The sequence below is a fragment of the Corella eumyota genome, chromosome 2, assembly GCF_963082875.1.
Source record: "Corella eumyota chromosome 2, kaCorEumy4.1, whole genome shotgun sequence".
Classification (NCBI taxonomy): Eukaryota; Metazoa; Chordata; class Ascidiacea; order Phlebobranchia; family Corellidae; genus Corella; species Corella eumyota.
This window is the reverse complement of record NC_137491.1, coordinates 15,486,201-15,507,968: the sequence shown is the minus strand read 5'-3', so window position 1 is coordinate 15,507,968 and position 21,768 is coordinate 15,486,201. Positions and strand designations below refer to the sequence as shown.

At 29.7% G+C, this 21,768-nt stretch overlaps 2 protein-coding genes across 3 annotated transcripts; one reads left to right on the top strand and one right to left on the bottom strand.

The window, feature by feature from the left end:
* The first annotated feature begins 802 nt into the window (after nt 1-802).
* Nucleotides 803-16,727, top strand: LOC145741881 (serine/threonine-protein kinase SIK3-like). The gene is made up of 26 exons (XM_082559556.1): nt 803-1,040; nt 1,618-1,734; nt 2,095-2,158; nt 2,779-2,940; nt 3,395-3,519; nt 4,891-5,014; nt 5,258-5,403; nt 6,010-6,093; nt 6,445-6,573; nt 6,882-7,055; nt 7,173-7,259; nt 7,407-7,516; nt 7,737-7,908; nt 8,314-8,508; nt 8,949-9,022; nt 9,589-9,744; nt 10,207-10,339; nt 11,056-11,160; nt 11,448-11,566; nt 12,038-12,155; nt 12,650-12,739; nt 13,708-13,744; nt 13,907-14,578; nt 14,746-14,909; nt 15,311-15,404; nt 15,490-16,727. The coding sequence occupies exons 1-26, from the start codon at nt 885-887 to the stop codon at nt 15,498-15,500; spliced, it is 3,618 nt and encodes a 1,205-aa protein (XP_082415682.1). The 5' UTR covers nt 803-884; the 3' UTR covers nt 15,501-16,727.
* On the bottom strand, nt 16,460-21,474 carry LOC145741884 (uncharacterized). 2 transcript variants are annotated; one of them, XM_082559558.1, is made up of 8 exons: nt 21,183-21,315; nt 20,865-21,085; nt 19,328-19,825; nt 18,835-18,985; nt 18,452-18,589; nt 17,956-18,097; nt 17,152-17,300; nt 16,460-17,017 (listed from the first exon to the last, which is right to left on the bottom strand). In XM_082559558.1, the coding sequence occupies exons 2-8, from the start codon at nt 21,019-21,021 to the stop codon at nt 16,831-16,833; spliced, it is 1,422 nt and encodes a 473-aa protein (XP_082415684.1). In that variant the 5' UTR covers nt 21,022-21,085; nt 21,183-21,315; the 3' UTR covers nt 16,460-16,830. The 2 variants fall into 2 exon arrangements, with proteins under 2 accessions (XP_082415684.1, XP_082415683.1); XM_082559557.1 differs by having other exon boundaries at nt 16,461-17,017; nt 20,865-21,068; nt 21,183-21,474.
* Between the last annotated feature and the right edge of the window lie 294 nt (nt 21,475-21,768).

Below are 21,768 nucleotides of genomic sequence, written 5' to 3'. Positions count from 1 at the left end.
TTAAGTTAAAAAATTAAATTTAAGTTAATGTAGGTGGGAGTGTGCAGTTAGTTTTGGTGTAGGCAGTAGAGTTGACTATTGGTTACAGTTTTTGGTTAAAACTAATAATTAGTTTAACTATAAAATTGACGACTCTTGAATTTGTCTTATTCTTATATGTAAATCATTTTTGTGAATGTGTTATATAATAATAGAGAAATAATTCAGTAAATACATAAAAACGAATTGGTGCTCAAAAAAACGATTTGTTTCAATAAAAAAATTCAATTAATATTTATGAATTTATAAGACTTTTAATTAATAGTATATTTTTTAACTGTTCATTTAAAGTTTATTGTGGGGTTTTATCCTATGAATAAAATTTAAAAAACAAAAGGTTAGGTAAATAGAAAAAATAATCAATTTCTATGAAGCGTGCAACCGAATGACGTCATAATTCAGTATTCCCTAATGACTCCAAAAAAGTGTAAGGTACAATAAAGAAGAAATTTTGTTTTTACTGCGCTTCGCAAAATGTTGTTATACAGCAGCATTTAACGACATTTGTTAAACTGTATTGCAAAAGTAGCGATAACACAGCCGTAAAATCTTTTAAGATAGTCAAAAAATTTACAGGCTTTTTTTGCTACTAGGTTGGCAATATTATCTGTTGTAAATAGTTAAGTTAGATGAAAACAAATATATTTATTAATTAAGGTAAATGTCTAGGTAATCAACGCAGGGTATAGCCCTAAGTTGTTAAAGAATAAACAATTACCCATATTACAATTTTATTAAAAATTTTCTGTTTTTTTATAGGTTTTTAAAATGTTTTAGCAATTCAAATTGTCATGTAGCCATTCAAATCCTGTAGAAATTAATTAAGTGACTTTGAAAACAGGAATATGAACCACAATAATGTACAAACACCATCATCAAATAAACCAACCAACAAGGGTCATGCATCTAACAGAGTGGGGTGTTATGATATTGAAAGAACCATTGGCAAAGGAAATTTTGCTGTGGTTAAACTGGCAACACATATTTATACCAGAGCAAAGGTAAATTAAAAATTTAAATATTTTTTGACTTTTTATTTAAACTTAGCCAACACTAAACAATTACAAAATGCATTGAAATGGTGTAAAAATAATAAATGGAGGAAGAAAGCAGGACAATTATTTTTTATTTTTGATATTTTGTCATTTTACTTTTTTTTAAAATTATTTTTACTTAATTTAAAGTTGCTTAAAATGTTAAAAATGTTGAGAGTAATATAAAAATGGTTCTCAGTTTTATTAAATTTGTTTATATTAGTTTTTCTAATTGGTACCACTTTATAACATCTAACTAATTACAAAGAAAGTCTAATGTTTAATATTTGCAAGGAGTTAGTTTTTAAAAAAAAATCGTTAACATTGGCGTATGGAAAACTAATTAGAGTGTGTTGCTCTTTATATTGTAAACATTTTAAGATGACTCAAAACTTCTCTTTAATTTTTTAAACTTTTACTAATTGAACTGAGTCAGTATTTTAGCATGCTTAAGCAGCCAAACAACTAATTAACTTTTTTTTTTTTTTAAATGTATATACATTGAAATTTGTATGTATGTTTATTTAAATAATTTTCTTTTTAGGTTGCAATTAAAATTGTTGACAAGAAGCAACTAGACTCGGATAATTTGTCGAAAATTTATAGAGAAATTGAAATTATGAAAAAGCTGCAGCATCCCCATATCATCAAATTATATCAAGTAAGCCTTTTTTGTATTATTTAAATCGAAACCTATATAATTTTTTGTTAAATAGCCAACAACATTTTTTAAACTAGTTAGCTTTTTATCAAGTGTGGTTATTTAAGAGTTATAAGGGAGATTAGAGGACGATATTTGTTTGTTAATACTTTTATTGTAAGTAGTGCAAAGGTAAGTTATCATGGCATATATACGTTGCAACTATACTGCCACAATTAAAATGCAGTCTGTACGGCTAGCAACCAGCTATTGTGATAAATTTAGTAAAAAATTGTAAATTTTTATGTGTTTTTTTAAAACAAAAATAAACAACATTTTTTTGTGATGATTTTTTTCTTATATTTTATTTTTTTTAAACAGGTTATGCAATCAGATCGAATGCTTTACCTTGTAACAGAATACGCCAGCAGTGGAGAAATATTTGGTAGGGTTTTATTTTAAAAAAAATATATTGATTATTGCTAATTGTCTGATATCTGTCACATTTATTTTACCGGCACAACTAAAATGCAAATTAAAAAAAAACATGTTGCTTGGTAATTAGGCTATGACGTTACTAGCTTTTGTAATTGGTAATCTTGGAAAAAATGTCAACTATTATGAAACATGATATCATGTTATGATAGATTTTCTTTTAAAAACCCATTGTAAACAAAATGATGACCTTAATGCAAAAAATGTAAATAAAAGATAACTTTAAATTACTTACTTTAAAAAAATTATATCTATAGTTTTTGTTTGTAAATTAAATATTTTAAGTATTTAATAAAACTTAGTGGACAATGTTTACGTGTATGTATGTCTAATTTATGGGCCTACAAAATAAATAAAACTGCTGTTTGTGGTGTGTGGATAAATTATCGTAATTCGTAACCAAGTATATGTTAAGAGTTTTGACCACATTGTAACACTTAAAATGCAAGGCTAAGGGCAGGCCATCAATCACCATTTTGTCTAAAAATTGTATATATATATAGTACATTTTTAATAAGAAATATTAACCATCAATATTCACAAGATTTACAATAGATTAATTATTTGTAGATCATTTGGTTGAGCATGGTCGAATGTCTGAAAACGAGGCTCGTGTTAAATTTAAGCAAATACTATCGGCGGTTTATTACTGCCACTCACGACATGTGGTACATCGAGATTTGAAAGCCGAAAACCTCTTGTTAGATGCTGGAAAAAATATCAAAATAATAGGTAGAAATTTTTTTTATTTTATCTTATATATATAACACACTATAATCTTAGGGGTAAGTGAATGTATGTCCAATTTATAGGCCTAAAAAAATAAAACTGATGAAATTTTTATGGACAAATATAAGTTAAGAGCTGTGACTATATTTTGACAATTAAAATCCTAACTGTGAGGCTGGCTATTGACTAATTAGACTAACCAAAATAATGTTACCTTTAAATGTTAGAATTTCATTTTGAGTTAATAATGTTTTATGGTTTATGTATTTTATTAAATATTTTATTATAAAATTGACTAAAAAGGCTACCCAATAAAGGAGAGTATTGTACAGTAATAAAATATTTTCTATCATCTTTTAAAAAAATAATTGCCATTATTCCTTAAAATATTAAAAATAATTGGCATTATTTCTTATTTACTGTTAGTAACATTTTTAAAATTTTTATGTATATTTAGACTTTGGCTTTGCAAATTATTATAATGATGGTGAGTTATTAAAAACTTGGTGTGGGAGCCCACCTTATGCAGCACCGGAATTATTTGAGGGAAAGGAATATGTTGGACCGAAAGTAGATGTTTGGGTATGGGTTGAACAAATTTATTAACTTGTTTATTTTATTATAAACTGTTAGTTTTTTAAAGTTTTAAAATTTTTAGGCTATTTATTTTAAAATCTAAGTCATTTTTTTTTATCTTTTTTAAAGTTTAAATATATATAGTTTTGTTAACTCCGTTAATTTATAAATTTGGTTAGGGGATTTTTTATACAAGGAAAAACAAATTTGTGGAAATTTAAGTTGATTGTTTAATTTTTTTAATCATTTTAAAAAATGTGAATACGTATATAGGCTATAAAAATTTTCTTTAAAAAATTCATGTATAAGACAAATACTGTGAATATAAATGCGCAGATATAATTGTAAAAATCCGTCAACATTACTATTGCTAGTTGTGGTTAGGCCTTTTAACAAATGCATTTAAATTCAAAGATAGATCACGTAACCCTAACCTTTACATTTTAGTCAATAATATTGATTGAAACAATTTTAAGATGCTATCAATTAACAGATGTTCTTATTCAGATTGATTAATAATAGACAAAAATTGTATTTTTTCTAAAAGATATGTTTTTCGGTGATACATTTTTGGTACGTAGTTGATAATTTTAGGCCTACGCATTTTATTGGCAAACATTTGCTCTGTGATGTAACTTAATGTGAACTGTAGTTCAATATACTAGACAGAATTTTGAGTAAATAACCTTGGGCATTTGTCTAAAGGCCTTAAGCAGTTTTTTTACTAGGTCATTTTGTGTTCAGCATTACTTAGAATTTTTAAATAAAATTGTAAACAATATTCATATTTTAAAACTGCTTAATTTAAATACACTCACTCATTTAATAAGGCCATGTTTCATGTGTGGCTAATTGATAGATAGCCATTAAATATTTTTGTGCTAAATTTTAAATTTAATTCATTTATGGAAGTAGTCCTAAATTGTAAGTAGTTTTTTTGACGTTTCTTAATGTGACGTGCACATTCAATTATAACTTAAACATGCTTCAGGCTAAAATGAACGCCTCAGACCTATAACTAACATGCTATTATTTTCTTTCATCTTGGCCTATTGAAAGGCAGTTAGGTAAACCCTGGTATTAACAGATGTACGTATTTTATCTTGATTGCCACCTTTTTTACGGGATGTTTATTGTTATAATTCTCGCTCTTATTTTAAGATTGTTTTTCAGAATTGAATTTTTTTGTAAAATAATACTAATGACGTGTGATTCCTATTTCTCCCAAAGCATTTAAAATTTGTTTTTATATTCTTAATACCAATTAGCCTAATAAACTTTTACTTTGCTGTAGATTTCTAAAAGCCTCATAAAACATGTTTTAACCTTTTTTAAATAATTTTGTAAATTAAAGTTTGTTGTTATTTGTTGATACAGAGTTTAGGAGTTGTGCTGTATGTTTTGGTTTGCGGTTCTCTGCCCTTTGATGATTCAAGCCTACCAGCTTTAAGGCAGCGTGTCGTCAGTGGAAAGTTTAGAATACCATTCTACATGACAACAGGTGAAATTTAATATCACTTATGCATATTATTGTTTTTATTTTTTTTTTGTTTTTTAATCAGAGTTATGTTAATTTTTTTTGTGTAAGATTTTCCTTGAGAAATACGATTCGATTATTTTTTAAACTTTTATTACCTTTGGCCTAGTGCTAACATTGCGGCCAACCAGGCTAAAAGCCTTTTCACATTTGATTCTGGTTAATCTTTAATCCCTTTATGATAAAAGTAACTTTAACTTGTTTTAGATTGCGAGAACCTGGTTAGAAACATGTTGCTGGTCAATCCTTTGCGCAGATATTCCTTAAAGCATGTTTGTAACCATAAGTGGGTTAAAATGGGGGAACCTGACCCTGCCTTTGATGCAATGGTAAATGAATGTCAGCAAACCCAGGTTATTATTATCAAATTTAATTTTAATATTTAAAGGTGAAAAAATAAATAAATTTGCTTTTTATGTTAAACAAAATTAAATAAATTGAAACAAATTAAATAGTAGTTTATATTTCTGTTATTTTTTTATATGTTTCAAAATTTTTGTTGGTTGTTTAGTATTTTAAGGAGACATTGTTTTATTTTTTCGATGATAAAGCACTTTTTAATGTTTATTTCTCTAATGTTACTAAATTGTTTTTTATTTATCAAACCTATGTGATCTTGAACAAAAATATTATGTTTTGCCTAAAAAATAACAAACTTGTTTAAATTTACGACAACTTTTTAAACTGTTTTAATGTCAAACGACGCTCTGATTAAAGTAAATAACTGGGGGCTACTTTAACATCGCTGTTATTGACTTAGCCAAAACAGAGATAAACACTGTATCCACATAACACAGACATAGACAAACAAATAAATAAACAAACAAAAAAGTTATTTACTTTGAAAATGCGGTTTTTTTGTATTGACCTAGCGCTGTTTTTTTTTGTTTAATCTATATCGTCTTGGTTTATTTACTATAACAACAATTTCTTTAAATTTATTTTTTTAATAATTTTAGGATTTGAATGAAAGGACTCCATTGAATGAGGTCATTTTAGAAGAAATGGTTGCTGCTGGGATTGAAAAAGAAAAAGTTGTCAACGTAAGTGTTTTTTAAATATGCAGTTTTAAAATTCTTTATTATTAAATCTAAGTATTAATTATGGCATTTTTTTTTAGTGATTTAGCAAATTTTTAATGGCACTTTTTTGCTATTTTTTTAGTTTTGTAAACTAATAATTGACTATATACTGCTTACAAGTATGTCATTATAAAACAGGACTTAACATTCATATTAACATTTTTTAAACAAAATATTATTTTTTTCTAAATTTATATTTTCATAAATTATTATTTCTTTTTTTTAATAAATAAATTTATGTATTTTTTTGATTTTATAATTTTTATAATTTTTGTTAAAATTTTAACATTAATTTAAAATTTTGTTTTGCAGTCAATTAATAATAACGAGTATGACAACTACAGCGCAATATATTATTTACTCTTGGAGAAAAGAAAACACAAGGTCTCCAGAGCTGCAATGTATACACAAAATAACTTAAAAGATACTCATCCCATGCAGGTTATTAAATATTGTACGGCAGCTTTAAAAAAAAATTATTTAAAAAAATAGTGTGATTTTTTTTTCGAAAGTTATCTTGATTTTAAACCGCTCAAATTATCACATTTTTCGTAAAAGTTACTCCCAAAAAAATTCAAATGATAAGAAAAAAATATGATTAAAAAGATTTAAGTAATCTGTTATTGCAAATCGAAAGATTTCTTGTTATTAATTATTCATAATAGGTTTTAATATTAATCGAAATTTATTCCGCCAAATTAAAAAGTTTTTTTTTAAATATTTTTTTAAAAATTTATTAACTTTTCAAGATAAACAATTTTTCAAATACATTCGTCCGCCCACCTGTCCAACCCATACCACAACGGGAATTTCCTTTTTATCCCTTAATGAATGGGGCTGAACCTATGTATAACCCGTCGTTGATTCCTAACATGCCAAGACCAGTAGTGGGGATGGGCTCAGCGGGAATTGAACCTCATGAGGTAAGCTTCAATTTTAAAATTAAATTTTTAAAAAAATTTTTTTTATTAAAAATTGCAAATTATTTTAAAGATTGGTATTTGGTTTTAGTTGTATTTATTTAAAAAAAATTATTCTAGAATGTCACGGGTATTGATCCTAGAGCAAGGGCAGTGTTAAATATACCCCACCTACAATTAATTAATGAAAACAACCAAATCGTTCAGGTAAATCGTAAATAATTTATTAAGGACAAACAGAGTACACAACTTAAAAAATATTACACGTCAAAAGAATTTTGAATTATTTGAATATTTTTATTTTTTTTTCATTTTTTTTCTGAAAATATGTAAATTTTTTGTTAAATTGTTTAGGAGGACGGTGATGAGTCTTTTGATGATTCCGAAGGTGAAGAGCCGCAACCGGAAATGCTAGCTCGCTATTTGTCCACTAGGAGGCACACTGTTGGAGTTTCAAACACAAGGTAAAAACTTTAAAATCTCACTAAAAGGGATAGTTGTGTCATTTATAGATTTGAAATAATAATTTCTTCCTAAAACAATAGGTTTTATGAACATTAAATTTACATCATAATAATCTGTAAGCTCTAAAGTTCCATGTGTTAAAAAATTTAAGTTTTTATAAACTAATATTTTTCTTAAAGTTACTCTAATTTGTAAACTTGATATTGTTTTTTATTTTAGACCCCCAGTTTTTATACCTCCAGATGATAGACTAGGTAGTCCGGTACCTCAGGAGGAAACAATCGGTTTGCTGCAGCATGCAAACATGTTTCCTTCTATTAGACCTCCTTTTACTTTGCCCAACTTCTCACCTAATCTTCCTTTTATGACCAACCAACCATTACAATATAAGGTAAAGTTTTGAAAATTTGAAAATTATACTTTTTTGGATCAGTTTTTTTTTTTTTCTTGAATATTCATTTTTACATTAGTTCTTGCCGATTTTTTCTTTCTAAGTTATAATTTTTCTTATTTCGTTCTTATATTTTACGTTCATTTACAGTTCTTGCCAATTTATTTTACTTTATCTTTGTCGTCAGCTCTCTTTTATACTTTACACTTCTAGTAAAATTTTTTTTGATTCTTTACTTTTCAGTTCCTTCTGTGGTAATAACAAAGTTAAAATTATCATACTTAAAATTATCATACTTTTATACTTGCAAAGTCTTCTAATTAACAATAACAACTAGGATATTTAAAAACAAAAATGAGATATTATTTTTCTGTATTTAAGCTATAAATATTTCTGTTTGTTTAGGAACAAGGTTTGTTAAAACCTCCACTACATCTTGCTTCTCCCAATCCAATGGGAAGAAGAGCATCAGATGGAGGAGCCAACATCCAACTCTTGATGCAAGAGATGAGCAGAAAGCTTGCATCAACGAGGATGCAATCGCATCTTGCTCGACCTACTCCAACTATGATCAACCAATTTGTTCCAGAACAGGCACCGGTAAATATTGATTTGTTGAATATATGTTAATTTGTTAATAAATTGTTAGTTTGTTAATTAAATTTAATTTGTTGAAGAAAGGTTGTTTTGTTGATTGAATTTAATTTGTTGAAGAAAAGTTGTTTTGTTGATTTGTATCATTTGTTGATTCATGTAAATTTGTTTTTAAAGTTGTTGGTTTAGAATTTTGACTTATTTAAATTTGTTGACTAAAATTGGTTTGTTTACATAAAATATTTTATCAAGTTTGTTATTAAAAAAGCAATGATATTTAATTACCAAGCACAAAAAATTTTTGAAAAAACTTAATAGTTGTGTAACTAAAAATGATGTTCTGCTATATAAAAATTCACTACAGCAAGTGCTTAACATAATATAGTTCTATCATAAAATAAATTTAAAAATAATTTTGTACTGAAATTGTGATTACGTTGTTGTAGACATCAAGCAACAATTCACCAACTTATGAGGCCGATGATTCTGACGAAGCTCCTGATGCTGAGGAAGTTAGAAGGTGAATGTTTGTTTATTATCTCATTCGAGAGTGTTAAATATTTTAAAGACTAGTTGTCAGAATGTTTGTTGTCAAAAAGAACAAACATTCCTGTTTTTCATTAAATTAGTCAATAGCCCTTCCTATGGTTGGGTTTTTATATATTGTAATAATAATATGTTTGCAACTTTTAACTAATATTTGCTTGCGATAATTTATCTGCAGATACTTATTTTGAAATGCAGTTAATTGAATAAATATACATTTACTGTCTACTAAGCCTCATTATTTATAGATAGTTGAAGTTTTTATAATATTGATTTTGTACAATGAACAGGTAGAATTTTCATAATTATTTTGAATTAAGTACCTGTGGTCTGGGGATATTTAAATCTATATATTTATTCAAACATATCTTGTTTTATGCTCAAAACACTACTTTTTGTTTTACACGAGAAAATGTGTGACTATTCTACAACAAGCGATTTATTAGTAAAACTAAATTGGTAAAAATTCAGCTTGTTGTGTAACTACTTGACTAGTTTTACTCAATAAAAAATTAAATAAACTAAAAATTATTTCAACAGGTACATGGCTGGAAGAGGAGGAGGTAAAAGACACACGATTCATGTGATGGATGATGCGGAGGAGCAATATGTTCCTCCGAGTGAGTCTTCTCAGCATAAAGTTCAACCGATCAGACCCTCAAGGTCTCGGACGAGTTTTCTTTGCCCTCCAGAAAGGTAATGATTTAGTTTTTAATTGTTTGTGTCCAATTTGTTTCTTTATTATTTTTTTTTTATTAAACTGGTTATGTTGCATTTAAACAGTTATATCATGGGCACAACAGAAATTGGCCCCATGCTAATTTACCACAAACTTTCTTTTTTTTTATTGAAAGACTTTTAAATTAGACAGATATTCTTTTCATTAAGCTTTAGTATACGTAAGTAACTTAAAAAAAACAATTTTATAGCATTATACATTAGCCATGGCATTAAATTATATTTCAAAAGGTATTAGATTTGAGTCACACCAGTGCACACTAACAGGGGACAACAGTATACCCTTTTTCGAAAAATTATAAAATCTTTAAAAAAAATAATGTTTTGGCCTTAAATACCACAATCTTATTATTATTTCTGTAAGAAGAAATTTATTTTAACTATAAAAGTTGGTAAAAAAATTTTCAATTAATTTTTTAGTGAATGTAGTGGTGTGCAACCTTATCCATCGTCTGACAGATACCGACGACGAGCTTCTGATGGATCTGCCAGTCTGCTTGCCTTCCGTAATCAACTGGAATCTGGTCGCAGTCAAATAGATTGCGTAAAGCAGGTAAGTAATTTCACAATTTTTATGTTGATTTTAATGTTCTTATTTATTTTTTTATTTTTCATTTTTTCTAAAAAAATTTTTGTTATACATGATCTCTTATTTTATTTTAGATTAACATGATTACCTTTATTATGGGTTTTATTTTTAACTCTTAACTTTTTGGTGTTTTAATTACATCTTTTATCTTTTAATTCTGATGATTAGTTTTGCCTACAGCCATGTTAAATTACTTAAATTAGAATGTAATTATATTTATCACCATTTAAAATGTACAGTCAACTGTAAAAACAATTAAATATTTTTTATCAATTTTGATTAAAAGACATATGTTAATTAATTTAACAGTTTGTGAGTAATCTTTTGTTTGAAAAATTAGGTGTTGGGTATAATAATATATAGGTATCTATTTTACAGTTTTTATAAATTTTTTAAAATTTAAGAAAAAAAAAATTTTTAGTGATATAATTATTATTTTTTTCTATTATTTAAGTGTTTTACAAATCAAAAAAGTGATATATTTAACGAAACAATAATGTAATAGGAAAAATGACAAAATTAAATTCATAATTTAAAACATGCCAAAATTATCTAATATTTAAATTTAATTTTACACTTACATGACATGGTCGCTAAAACCCATAAAAATATTTCATTGGTCATTTAAATCCCTAACCAAAGTACAATTCTAAATTAACAATTTTTTGTGTTGTTTAAAGGAGCATCAGCAACTAACGAAACATTTTATGAAACAAAATAACGACTCAAGTTTTCCTTATCAACACAGGCATGCACGAGATATTCAAGGCATCAAACATTTCCAGGTATTTTAAAAATCTTTTATGCGTAATCTTTTTTTTTTTGTGTGAATTTTTTGATATAACACGAAATAAAATTTTTTTTGCACAAATGTAAATTATTGATTGCCATATTATAAAATATTTAAAAAAAAAATCAGCTACTATTAATTAATAAAATATAGGTAGAGAAATTAACCTTTTTTAATTAAAAACAAAAAATTTTAGATATTAAAAATTAGAAATATTTTTTTACTCAAATTTTACTTTTATTAAAAAAGTTTTCAATTTTTTTATTGTTGAAAAAAATTTAGATGCTTCATCAGACAGGGGTTTCCCCACATGCCTCCCCTCCCATTCCATCAAGTCCTGTAACACACACAAATAATATTGACCAGGGACATCACCAAGCGTTATTACACCATTTACAGAGGTACTAATATTTATAAACAAAAAACTTTTGTTGTTCTGGACCAAATTTTTATCGGTTAACTTTTTAATTTTCATGTATTTAATATCATCGATGTGGGAAGGCCAAATTTACACCTTAAACATAAGGTTGCACCAGTTACCCAACCCAGTCTTGAGTTGACTTTGGCAGTTTTGAGATTTTATTTATAATTAAGTCTTATAATTAACCTGTTGATATAATTAACCTGCTGATCGTTTTACCTAAAGTGGGAATCATACTCAAGACCTTTTCTAGTGAAGCCAAGTATATAATATGTGTCATTTTTAAAAACCTAAAATCTAATTAACTTAAAAAATGAGCTAAGGCTGTCAAGCGTATTAAAAAAATCAGCTTATAACATTAGACGCAGTTTGTGAATAAAATTTTGTTAGATTTTGATTTCTTAGTTATTTTTTTGTTTAGAATTTTTTATCACTATTGCTTAAAATTTAGATTGCATCTTCAAAATAATCAAGGAAGTCCACCGCCAGCTTTACAACAATATTTAAATTCCCAATCCATGTACAATCAAACTCATTTACAATCACCTGAGAATTTAACAAACAGTGTGGTAGGTCCTGCATGTACTTTAAAACATAAAGTAGATGGTCAATTTCATATGTTTTATATTTATTTATACTTGATGTAGAAAGGCCAACTTAAGGTTAAACATAGGTCAACTTTAAAAACCCTGACTCAGTATCTAATTAGCTTTCGCAGTTTGGGGTATTATTAAATATAAATGCCTAATATTTAATCTACTGATGATTTTAAGCTAGGCTAGAGTTGTGATGTTTATAGTGCCTTAGACAAGGGCGCTACAGTAAGAAAGCAGTGGGGATCGATCCCTTGACCTTATGTAGTGAATATTATTCTATTGATTAAGTCCTCATCATTTTACAAAGCTTGTGTAAAAAGTAAAGCTAAAAAGTATTATTTAGACAACATAAACAACAAAAATAAGGTTAACTAACATAAACTGTGGTTTATGTAAATATTATCCAATTTTGATACCATTTCAAAATTTTTTATTTTGTATAAATCTATTTTTTTTCTACCCAACAGTTGCTGCAAGGTGGCAGCACAGAAAATGTTCCAGTAACAAATAATTCATTTTATTCTCAAATGGTGGCTGGCACTTCTGTGCAACAACAGGTATAAAATTGTAGCAATTGTTTTTTTTAAATTTTTTTAAAGATTTTTAGAATTTGTTGCAAATTTTAAGCTAACCATTTAAAAATTGATATAAGGTTTACCAGTGAATTTGATATAGTTTAGCATACTAATCTAGTTTGTGATAATGTTTAGATTTTATTTAAATGTACTAATTATTATACTAACAAGTTTTATAGAGGTAGTTTAAGTTTTATAAAGAAAAGTTTTGGTTAAAATATATGATGTGACCAGACTAGTGTTATTATTTGCAAACTAAAAGTGAACCGGGGTATTTAGAACACTTAAGTATACAAGGTTCTGTGTTAAATCTCCACTTTTCATTTTATAGCGCATTAAGTTTGTTATATTAAATACTGACTTATGCTAAGCCAGGAATCAACCAATAAGGTAATCGAAAATATACAAAACTGCTAAAGGCAATTTAAAACAGGTTCTTGGTAACTACTGTTACCTTATGTTTAGGCCTTGATTTTGAGCTTCCAACATTAAGGATATCTAAATATGAAGTTTAAGTAAGTTAAAATACAATCTTTGTAAAAAAATACATTAGAAAGATTTGTTTAATTATTAAAAAAAGGAATAAATATTATAAGAAATTGACATAGTTTGTTAGTATTTCAGTGATTTTGATGATAATTCAAGTTTAAGCGAGGAAGATAGCATAGAAGAAAGTACAGACAATTTGTTGCAAAATTTAAAGGATTTTTTAAGTGATGATATAGATAGTGTAAGTCTTAAAACGGTAGTTACTTTATATGTACTTATAGTAATATTTAAAATTATACTTTTATTAGTTTTAGTTACTATAAGTATTATTAGTTCCTGCAAGAATTCTAAAAATGCTGTCAGTTTTTTTTATTTATTGTTTTTAATGCGTATTAAAAATATGGTAACCGTTTTTCGCTTTATTTAGTTACTTTATTTTATTATTTTTTATTTTTTTAAAGGATTTTCCAGTAATTCCACCATCTTCGTTTTTAGCAGGTCAGTAAATAATCAAAACTTTTCATCAATTTGATATTAATTCTATATAAATTAGAACTTTGAAAAAATCAGTTATTTTTACGTATCCTAAAAAAAAATTACAAAGTTTTTTCACTTGGTAAGATTTTTGTTCGATTTTTCAACTCGATTTTTTTTATATAGGCAACCTACAGTCTGATGAAATGCAACAATACGGTTACAAGTATCAACCCGGTATGCCGAACAACTATCCAGTTGCCCAACAAAACAATAGCAACAACGCTCTACTAGAACACCAGATAAACTTAGTGAAGAAAAACAGCGTTTTACAAGGCGCTGAAATGGACGAAAACGACTCCGAAATGTGCGATATTAACCAGCAGCAGATTCATAAGAAGGCGGCAGATTTTAGCGATTTTCACCACACCGCGTCCTACAGTCCCCCTATTCATTATATTCCCCAGACCCGACGCATGACGTCAAATCTTGCCTACCCCCCATTTTCGAATACTGTCGCCCGGTACAGCACCTCCCGCTACTCCCACGCGCCTTTGCCCGTCGTGGGCGAGGAGGACCTGACCCGTCACGAACACTTCTCGAAAAAGGTGTCGCCGAACCGGTCCCTCTCCCCCGGGGAAGTCCCGTTGTATCGGGGCGATAGCGGTGACGTCATGTTTCCTTCGGAGGCGATCCGAACTCAGCATTCGAACAGTATTACGTTGCCCGTTGCCATGGACGACCTCGACTCAAGCTCGCCCACCGTTTCCACGGTGACTATTACGTCATCTTCGACACAAAATGAACCTACTCAACTTTCTGTACCTCATCCTAGAAGCTCCCCCCTTTACGAACAATGTAAAACCTCCAGTTTCGATACAAAAAAAATTTAGAAAAAAAATTAAAAAAAAAAATTTAATTTTTTTTAAACAATTCAAAATTTTTTTTTAGAAAAAATTGTCCAAGTTAATCAGTATAAAATGTAGTAGTGCCACATTATTTTCCTATTTACTTTTTACCTTTAGCTTCTTCACATTCCAGTGTTAACTTAAGTATTGCAAAACCAACGGAAGAGGTTATTAACAACATTAGACGAATCGTCCAATCTCATTCGCATGTTATCGACTGCAAGCAGGAATCCGATTTTAAATTTGCGTTTAGAAAAAGCAACGTTCATTTAGAAATTGAAGTAAATGAAACTTTTTTTGTAACTATTATAAATTTTTATTAATAATTTTTTTTTATACAGTTTTTTTTTTTTTTGGTTCTTGATGTGGATAGGTCGACTTTACAGCCCAAACATAAAAGTAACACTTATCACCCCAACCTAGTCTTGAGTTGCCTTTTCAATTTTTAAATATAATCAATTCTTGTGCCTGATAATTCCCTGCCAAAGAGTTTTTGACTCTGCTGGAGTTAGTATCGTTTATAGCGCCTTAACCCAAAAGCGATAAGACCTGGAGGTGGTGGGAATCGAACCAGAGGCCCCATCTGCTTTTAGTTGGGTTAAAAAAATAGCCGAAAAGTTATTTTTATTTTACTTTAAACTGATTTACTGACCATTTAAACCTATTTTTTCTTATTGTTAAGGTAATAAATGGAGGTTCACAAAGTGCTTTAAAATTTCGACAATTGTCTGGCGACCTAAACGAATATAAAAATTTCTGCCAGCAATTAATATCAGGTAAGTTAACTTAACTTAATTTTTTTTTAATTTTTTGTGTTTGTGTATATGTATGGTTATTAATGATGAATAATGTTTTTTTTAGAAATAGACTAGCGATACTTTCAAATTAATAGTGGAACACTTTGCACTTATAAGCGGAATCATGCTATTTCGGTCTTTCTAGAACGTTTAGAATTATTATCTAAAGTTTAAAAGGAATTTCAAATTGAAGTTTGGTTAATAATATATAGAAAAAGGTTCTAAACAGCATACAATTTTCATGGATTTATTTTAGAAGCATTCCTTGCCAAAAAACGAGACTTTATGTAAAAATGTGATTTTACTTAGTTTTAAATTACCGTTATAGTACATCATTGTTTGCTGCTAGGCTATTATTTAACGTTTGTTTTAAATGAAAATGTTTGGTAGGATTTTTGGATTTTTTTAAACCTTTTTCGCTGTATTGGGCTAAGTGTTGTTTTTTGGGGGCTTTTGTTGGTCATTTTTTTAACGAGTCTAATTCCGCATTTTTTCTAAGTTTATGAACTTCTAGTCCATATCCAAAGGTGTAAAATTTTGTTTGTTTTTTCTCTTTTTCGGCGGAAGTCGTAAGCGCGGAATGGGTAACACTAAATACAGAACGGAAAAGGCGGAATTACGGTAAAGGCGGAAAATGGAAATAACCCTTTAAATCGAAAAACAGATAAGCTCCATTTTTAAAGGGTGTATATTTAACCAGGATTTACAATTAATTTTTATTTTATTTTTTTATTCCGAGTTTTCAACCTTCCTCTTTTTTCCGCTTTTTTGTTGCCCACACGGATAGCTTTATGCCAAACTTTCCATGCATTATACGAAACGCCACTTCTTGTTATTTCTTCTTTTCACACACACACAAAAAAGCGCGCCATAAAATTCCCTTTTTATATTGTTTCTTTACAAAGAGCAGAGTATTTATGTATTTGTTTTATATTACTAGTTGCTGTGCGACTCTATTAATGTTGATCCGCGTTTCTGTAAATCCGCAGTGTTTTAGTGTATTGAAGTACTTTAGGGCACCGTCTCGGCGCCGTCGTGATATTTTAGCCGAAATTTCAAGATTTTATCTTTTATTTTTTTTATTAAACTGCCATGCACTGTCAATTCATCTTCGCACATTTGAAATTTTCTCCGAAAGACAATACTGTCCGGTATAAGTCCAAGAGAGACAAATCTTTTTATAAATATTATTATGACTTCGTTTTAAATGAAATAAATTACAACCAATAACGAACTGAAATTTTTTTCTGTTTGGTGCCTTTTAAAAAGACCCAAACACGGTCTAATAAAAATTAAACAAAAAATAAAACAGGTTTATATGAAATGCCAATATACTTAAAGCCAACTACTTGCAAAGCTAGCTAAATATTTAAAAGTAAAAAAGGTTTAAATTTAAATTAAAAAGTTATTTAACAAATATAACTGCATGCTCTTTTCTTCTGCAATATAAACAAGTTCTGTAGATCAAGTAAATAAAAATTGCGAATAAAGATAACGCCCATGCTGCCAGTCCCATTCCTAGAACGAACATCAGTGCGTTCGAGAGTTTCTCTTTTTCGGGGAATTCTGGAATTTTATTGATAAAGGATAATCTACAAAATGTAAAAAAAAAGAATTTGTAAAAATAATTAATCTCTTACACAAACAAATAGTTAGCATATGTGTCTACTTAAAAACCTACTAGGTAAACATAGAGTACGGCATATTGTTTATAAGTTATAAATACCTGAATGCTGCTACAGCCGGAGTAATAAGCAGTAACGCAGATACACAATGACAGAGAAAAAACGATAAAATTAAAAGAAGAGCTCGTCCTAACTTCCACCAAAACATTACATGTCTTCTTCGACCTTTTAACAACTTTCTGGTCATAACCTTTAAGTTAAAAAAATACTGTATTAAATGTGCTAAAAGTCGTGCTTAGTGTTTTTAATATACATTTTTCTTAATGTGGCAACGCCCGATTTCAAGTCCAGACAATTAAGGGGATCATTTGTTACCCCGACTTAGTTTTAAATTACCTTTCAGTTTTAAATAATGGTAATGTAATCATATTGATGATTAATCTGAAGATTTTTTGGCCCTAAGAGAGTTTAATGTGTTGAGGCCTACCTCTGTGATTTAATGAGGCCTACCTCTATGTTTTTTTAGGCAGTTATATATGCTTGAGGGGGTAGTTTTTAAATACGGGATGCGGGAAGTTAAGGGGTACGGGAAATACCGACTGACCGAGGCAGTATGTAAACGTTAACAAAAAATCGCTGAATGCGGAAAAGGACAGAACTTTTATACCCGTTCCTAAACTTCCCTTAATCTTTAACCTCGATTCTACATCATCTCTTGACTTTTAAAATCAATCCCGCATCATCCCTTAGACTTTTAGGTAAAGACTGCATTCATCCCGCAGTAACGTACAACAATGCCGTTCGTCCCGCATTCCGAGAACTTTTGTTATCGTTCACATACGGTCCCGCACTAGGTTTAGGAATTATAACCTAGTAAAACTGTATTTATATATCGTAACACTTACGATGAACAATACCGAGCCGCCAGCCAAACCGTCCATAAACTTCGTCGCAGTTGCAACAATTAACGCCACATTGACGTCATCATGTAACCATGACGTCGGCCCCACTTTCGAGCAATCTCCGTTTAAAGTACATTCCCAACATCTGGAAAAAATGTTTTTTTTAAAGTTCAATTTGATTTTGCCACGTTATTTTTTATGATAAAAATAAGAACACTTGTATTTTACGGTTCTCGAAACTCAGAGCTGTAAAGTACGGGAGAGAATTAGCAAGAACCGTAAAGTACAAGAGAAAATTATCAGGGACCGTAAAGTACGCAAAATTATCTAAGAACTGTAAAGTACTAATTAGAATTAGCAAGGACCATAAATGATAAAAAAGAATTAGTGAGAACCGTAGAGTACAAGAGAGAATTAGTGAGGACCGTAAAGTACGAAAGATTATCTGGAACCGTAAAGTACAAGTGATCTTAAAATGATATATTCTGTAACAGCTTACTCGAAGCCTTCTTTTCCTAAATGAAAGGATGCCGAATAAACGCCCAAAGCCCCCGTGGTCAGACCGAGCGACATGCTTGCCATATTGATGACGTAAGCAGAAAGAAAGTCGTCGTGCATGGTCACCATTATAACGATTCTGTAAAATAAACATTTATTATAACGAGATTTAAAAGCAAATGTGTTGTTGACAAAATCTGATAGGTGTATTATTTTTGACTTATTGACTATATTATATTTAAATGTCATTTAATGGCACGGTTGATTTACTATAAATTAAGTTGGGTAACTGACCTTTCTTAAGTTAGTTAACTGAACAATAATTTTAAAAATTGTTTTTGTGGGACGATTTTTGGCACATTAACAAGTTATAAAAATAATTGCCTTTCCAATATACAAAGAACAAGCGATGGGAAGGAGCCTATGATGAAAATTGGTTCAAAAACATCTTGGGTAAGATGCCGATGTTCAGCTAACATTTCTTCCGCTGTTTTGTTTCTCATATACATAATCATTTCAGATGAGTTTAAACATGCTGTAATGTGTAAGAACAAACTCCAGTCAATACTTAAAAAGCACAATTGGGGGATTTCAAAATAAGAGTTGTAACGAAATTTCAACAATTTATAAAAGGGTTTTTATGGGTATTTAGTTAATTAAACTTAACCCTGACTTTTAATTAAAGGACTAAAAGGGTTCTAACTCTTTCAACAAAGGTTTTGTTTTTGTACCAAAGGTTTTTACTAAAGATCGTATGCGTGTACTTTAGTAATGTATAGGCAAGTTTTCTAAGATTTACTAACTGGGTATATGCCCAAAAAATTAACTTAAAAAATGTCGTTGAAATTTTACAAACTTGATTACTGTTTGTTATTACCTGATTGAGTTGTTTGGTTTGTTTTTACATCTTCGAATATCGTCGAAGCTACATCAAAAGCAGTATCACTGAAGTTGCTTCTCGAGCGATTGTTGTTCACAAAACTCTTTCGAATAATAGGAGAAGTGTAAATGTTTTTCGTTCCCAACGTTTGAACATCAAAATTAAGGCTGCGTTTTTTGTAACCCGTGCCGGACGAGGAGCTGTCGTGACGCCGATGTGATTTTCTAACAACTTGAACCTCGTTGCGTTGTTGAGTTGTTTCTGTGGTTTGAACGTTTTCGTAATTTGGGCCCAAGTCGCGTACCTCGGTTAAAAGGTTTGCAGTTTCGTTGTAATGGTCTGCACACATGACGTAAAATGCAACGTCAGCTGAGAACGAAGTCAAGGGTGAAATGACGCATATAAAAAGGGTGAACATCGTGAAAGTCCAAGCGGAGGCGTTATAGTTTCGTTCAGATTTCTTCTGACATATGCAGTAAGGAGTAATTTCAATTCCTAAAAAAAGTCAATCAACTTGTTAAATTTAGCACAAAGTTTTAAACACTGCACCGGCAGCTATGTGTTGTAGCCTAAACACTTGCTACACTACATGAGGTCGTGGGTTCGATCTTCACTGCTGTCATGCTGTAGCGCCCCTGAATAAAGCGTTTTAAAGGGTGTGAATTCCTGCTAAGCCAGTACTTTATCAGCAGCTTAATTATCGGGCAGTTATATTTAAGAATATTCCAAACTACTAAAGGCAACTCAAAACTGGGTCGGGGTAACTGATGGGACTCTATGTTTAGGTCGTAAAGTCGACCATACCACATCGAGGATAAAGATATACAAAAAAATCAGCAATTCAGATGTCGCTTGTGTGACTCCATTACAAGAAAATTGCCTGATATGCATTACGATAATTGAATTAGAGAATCAATCTCATTGTTTTTATCAAGATTATGAACAATTGAGATAGCATGTTATATCACCGACCGCAGAGAAAGTTCGCCTCGTTAAAGGTGACTTTGAATTCGTCATTATTCCATTATTTATTTATGCGCTTTGTATCAAGTCGTTCAAATTTTTACATGCTCCGATTATCTCGTCCACCAACGTTTAAAAGATTACAAAGATAATTAAATGCGCAGCTGACAAGAAATATTAAATAAGTTGCAATGTAGCGTTTACCACCCTTGATTTCTATGTGTCATTAGGTATTTTATAAACTTAAAGAGAGGCAAACTCTATTGAAATCTAATTGTTACCCAATATTTATGCGTTGTGTTATAAAATGGTTATTTGCTGTAAACTTACTTCAACCTTATTATAGCCATGTTTTATTCATCGTGCAGTCGTTTATTTCGGGAATGTTTTGCTATTGTATACAATGTCTGCAATGACGTCAGTTACACTTTAAAATTTAATGAATTTACTATTCTAGAAGTTATTTCATATCCGAAATGCGTCTATATTTAACCTGGTTTATTTTGCTCGACTGCCTTGCGGTCGTTCAAAAATGACATAACATTTTATGTACGTTAAAATTCACTCCCACCTCTGGCCTTGATGTATTTCACCTTCCGGCCCTTGTCGTCTTCGGCCAAGTCCCGGGGAATTCCCTTTCGTATGGACTTGATTTGGTAATTTCTGGAAGGCTTGTTTGTGGAGTCGTCTGCTGTCGTGGCGGGGTAGGTGTTTCTGGTCTGGTTCATATTTGTCTGGATCACGTGATCCGGAACGCCGTAGATTCCGTTTGTGCCTAAAATAGCAAAACACCTAAAAAATCGCCCAAAACGAAAAATTGGACTTTATAAATATTATGTGAATCCTTTTCTTGGTTAAAGTTTTGTTATTTGAATTTTATGTTTCCTACCTGTTATTGTGCTCATTGAGATTGGGTTTTGTACCACTTGCAGAGTGTTGTTATTCCCCCTGCTTGCTACCATAGCACATTCTTCAAAAGTAGGAGTCAATCTTCTGCTGCGGAAGTTTTGTCTCTTCACAAAAAGTCCTCTTACTTTCTCATCTTCCCTTTCTTCTTCCTCCTTATTCAACTCTACATTTGCTTCTTTTGGATTTTCCATTTTTTACATAAAGATAAAATATTGGTTGAAAACACCTAATCCCAAAAAATACAAACGTTAGAAAATCAAACAACAACCAGTTCTCCAACTCTTACTAACTTATCTAATAAACTAACTTTTTCATGGATAAAAGGCTTTTAAAATATCCAAAAAATAACCAAATAGATATTTTTGTTTTTTTCACGCTCGTTTTAACGCAAAACGCAAACATTTGCTTGAACGTGCTACAGCGCAGAAAGAAGAACCGCACGTTACTTTATTATGCACCCGACCGTTATTTATCTCTGTAGAAAAGTGAGTGGTCCACTTTTTTTAGGCCAAATTGAATTCTTAAACATTTATTACACAGAGGTATCACTAAATTAGACAACTAAC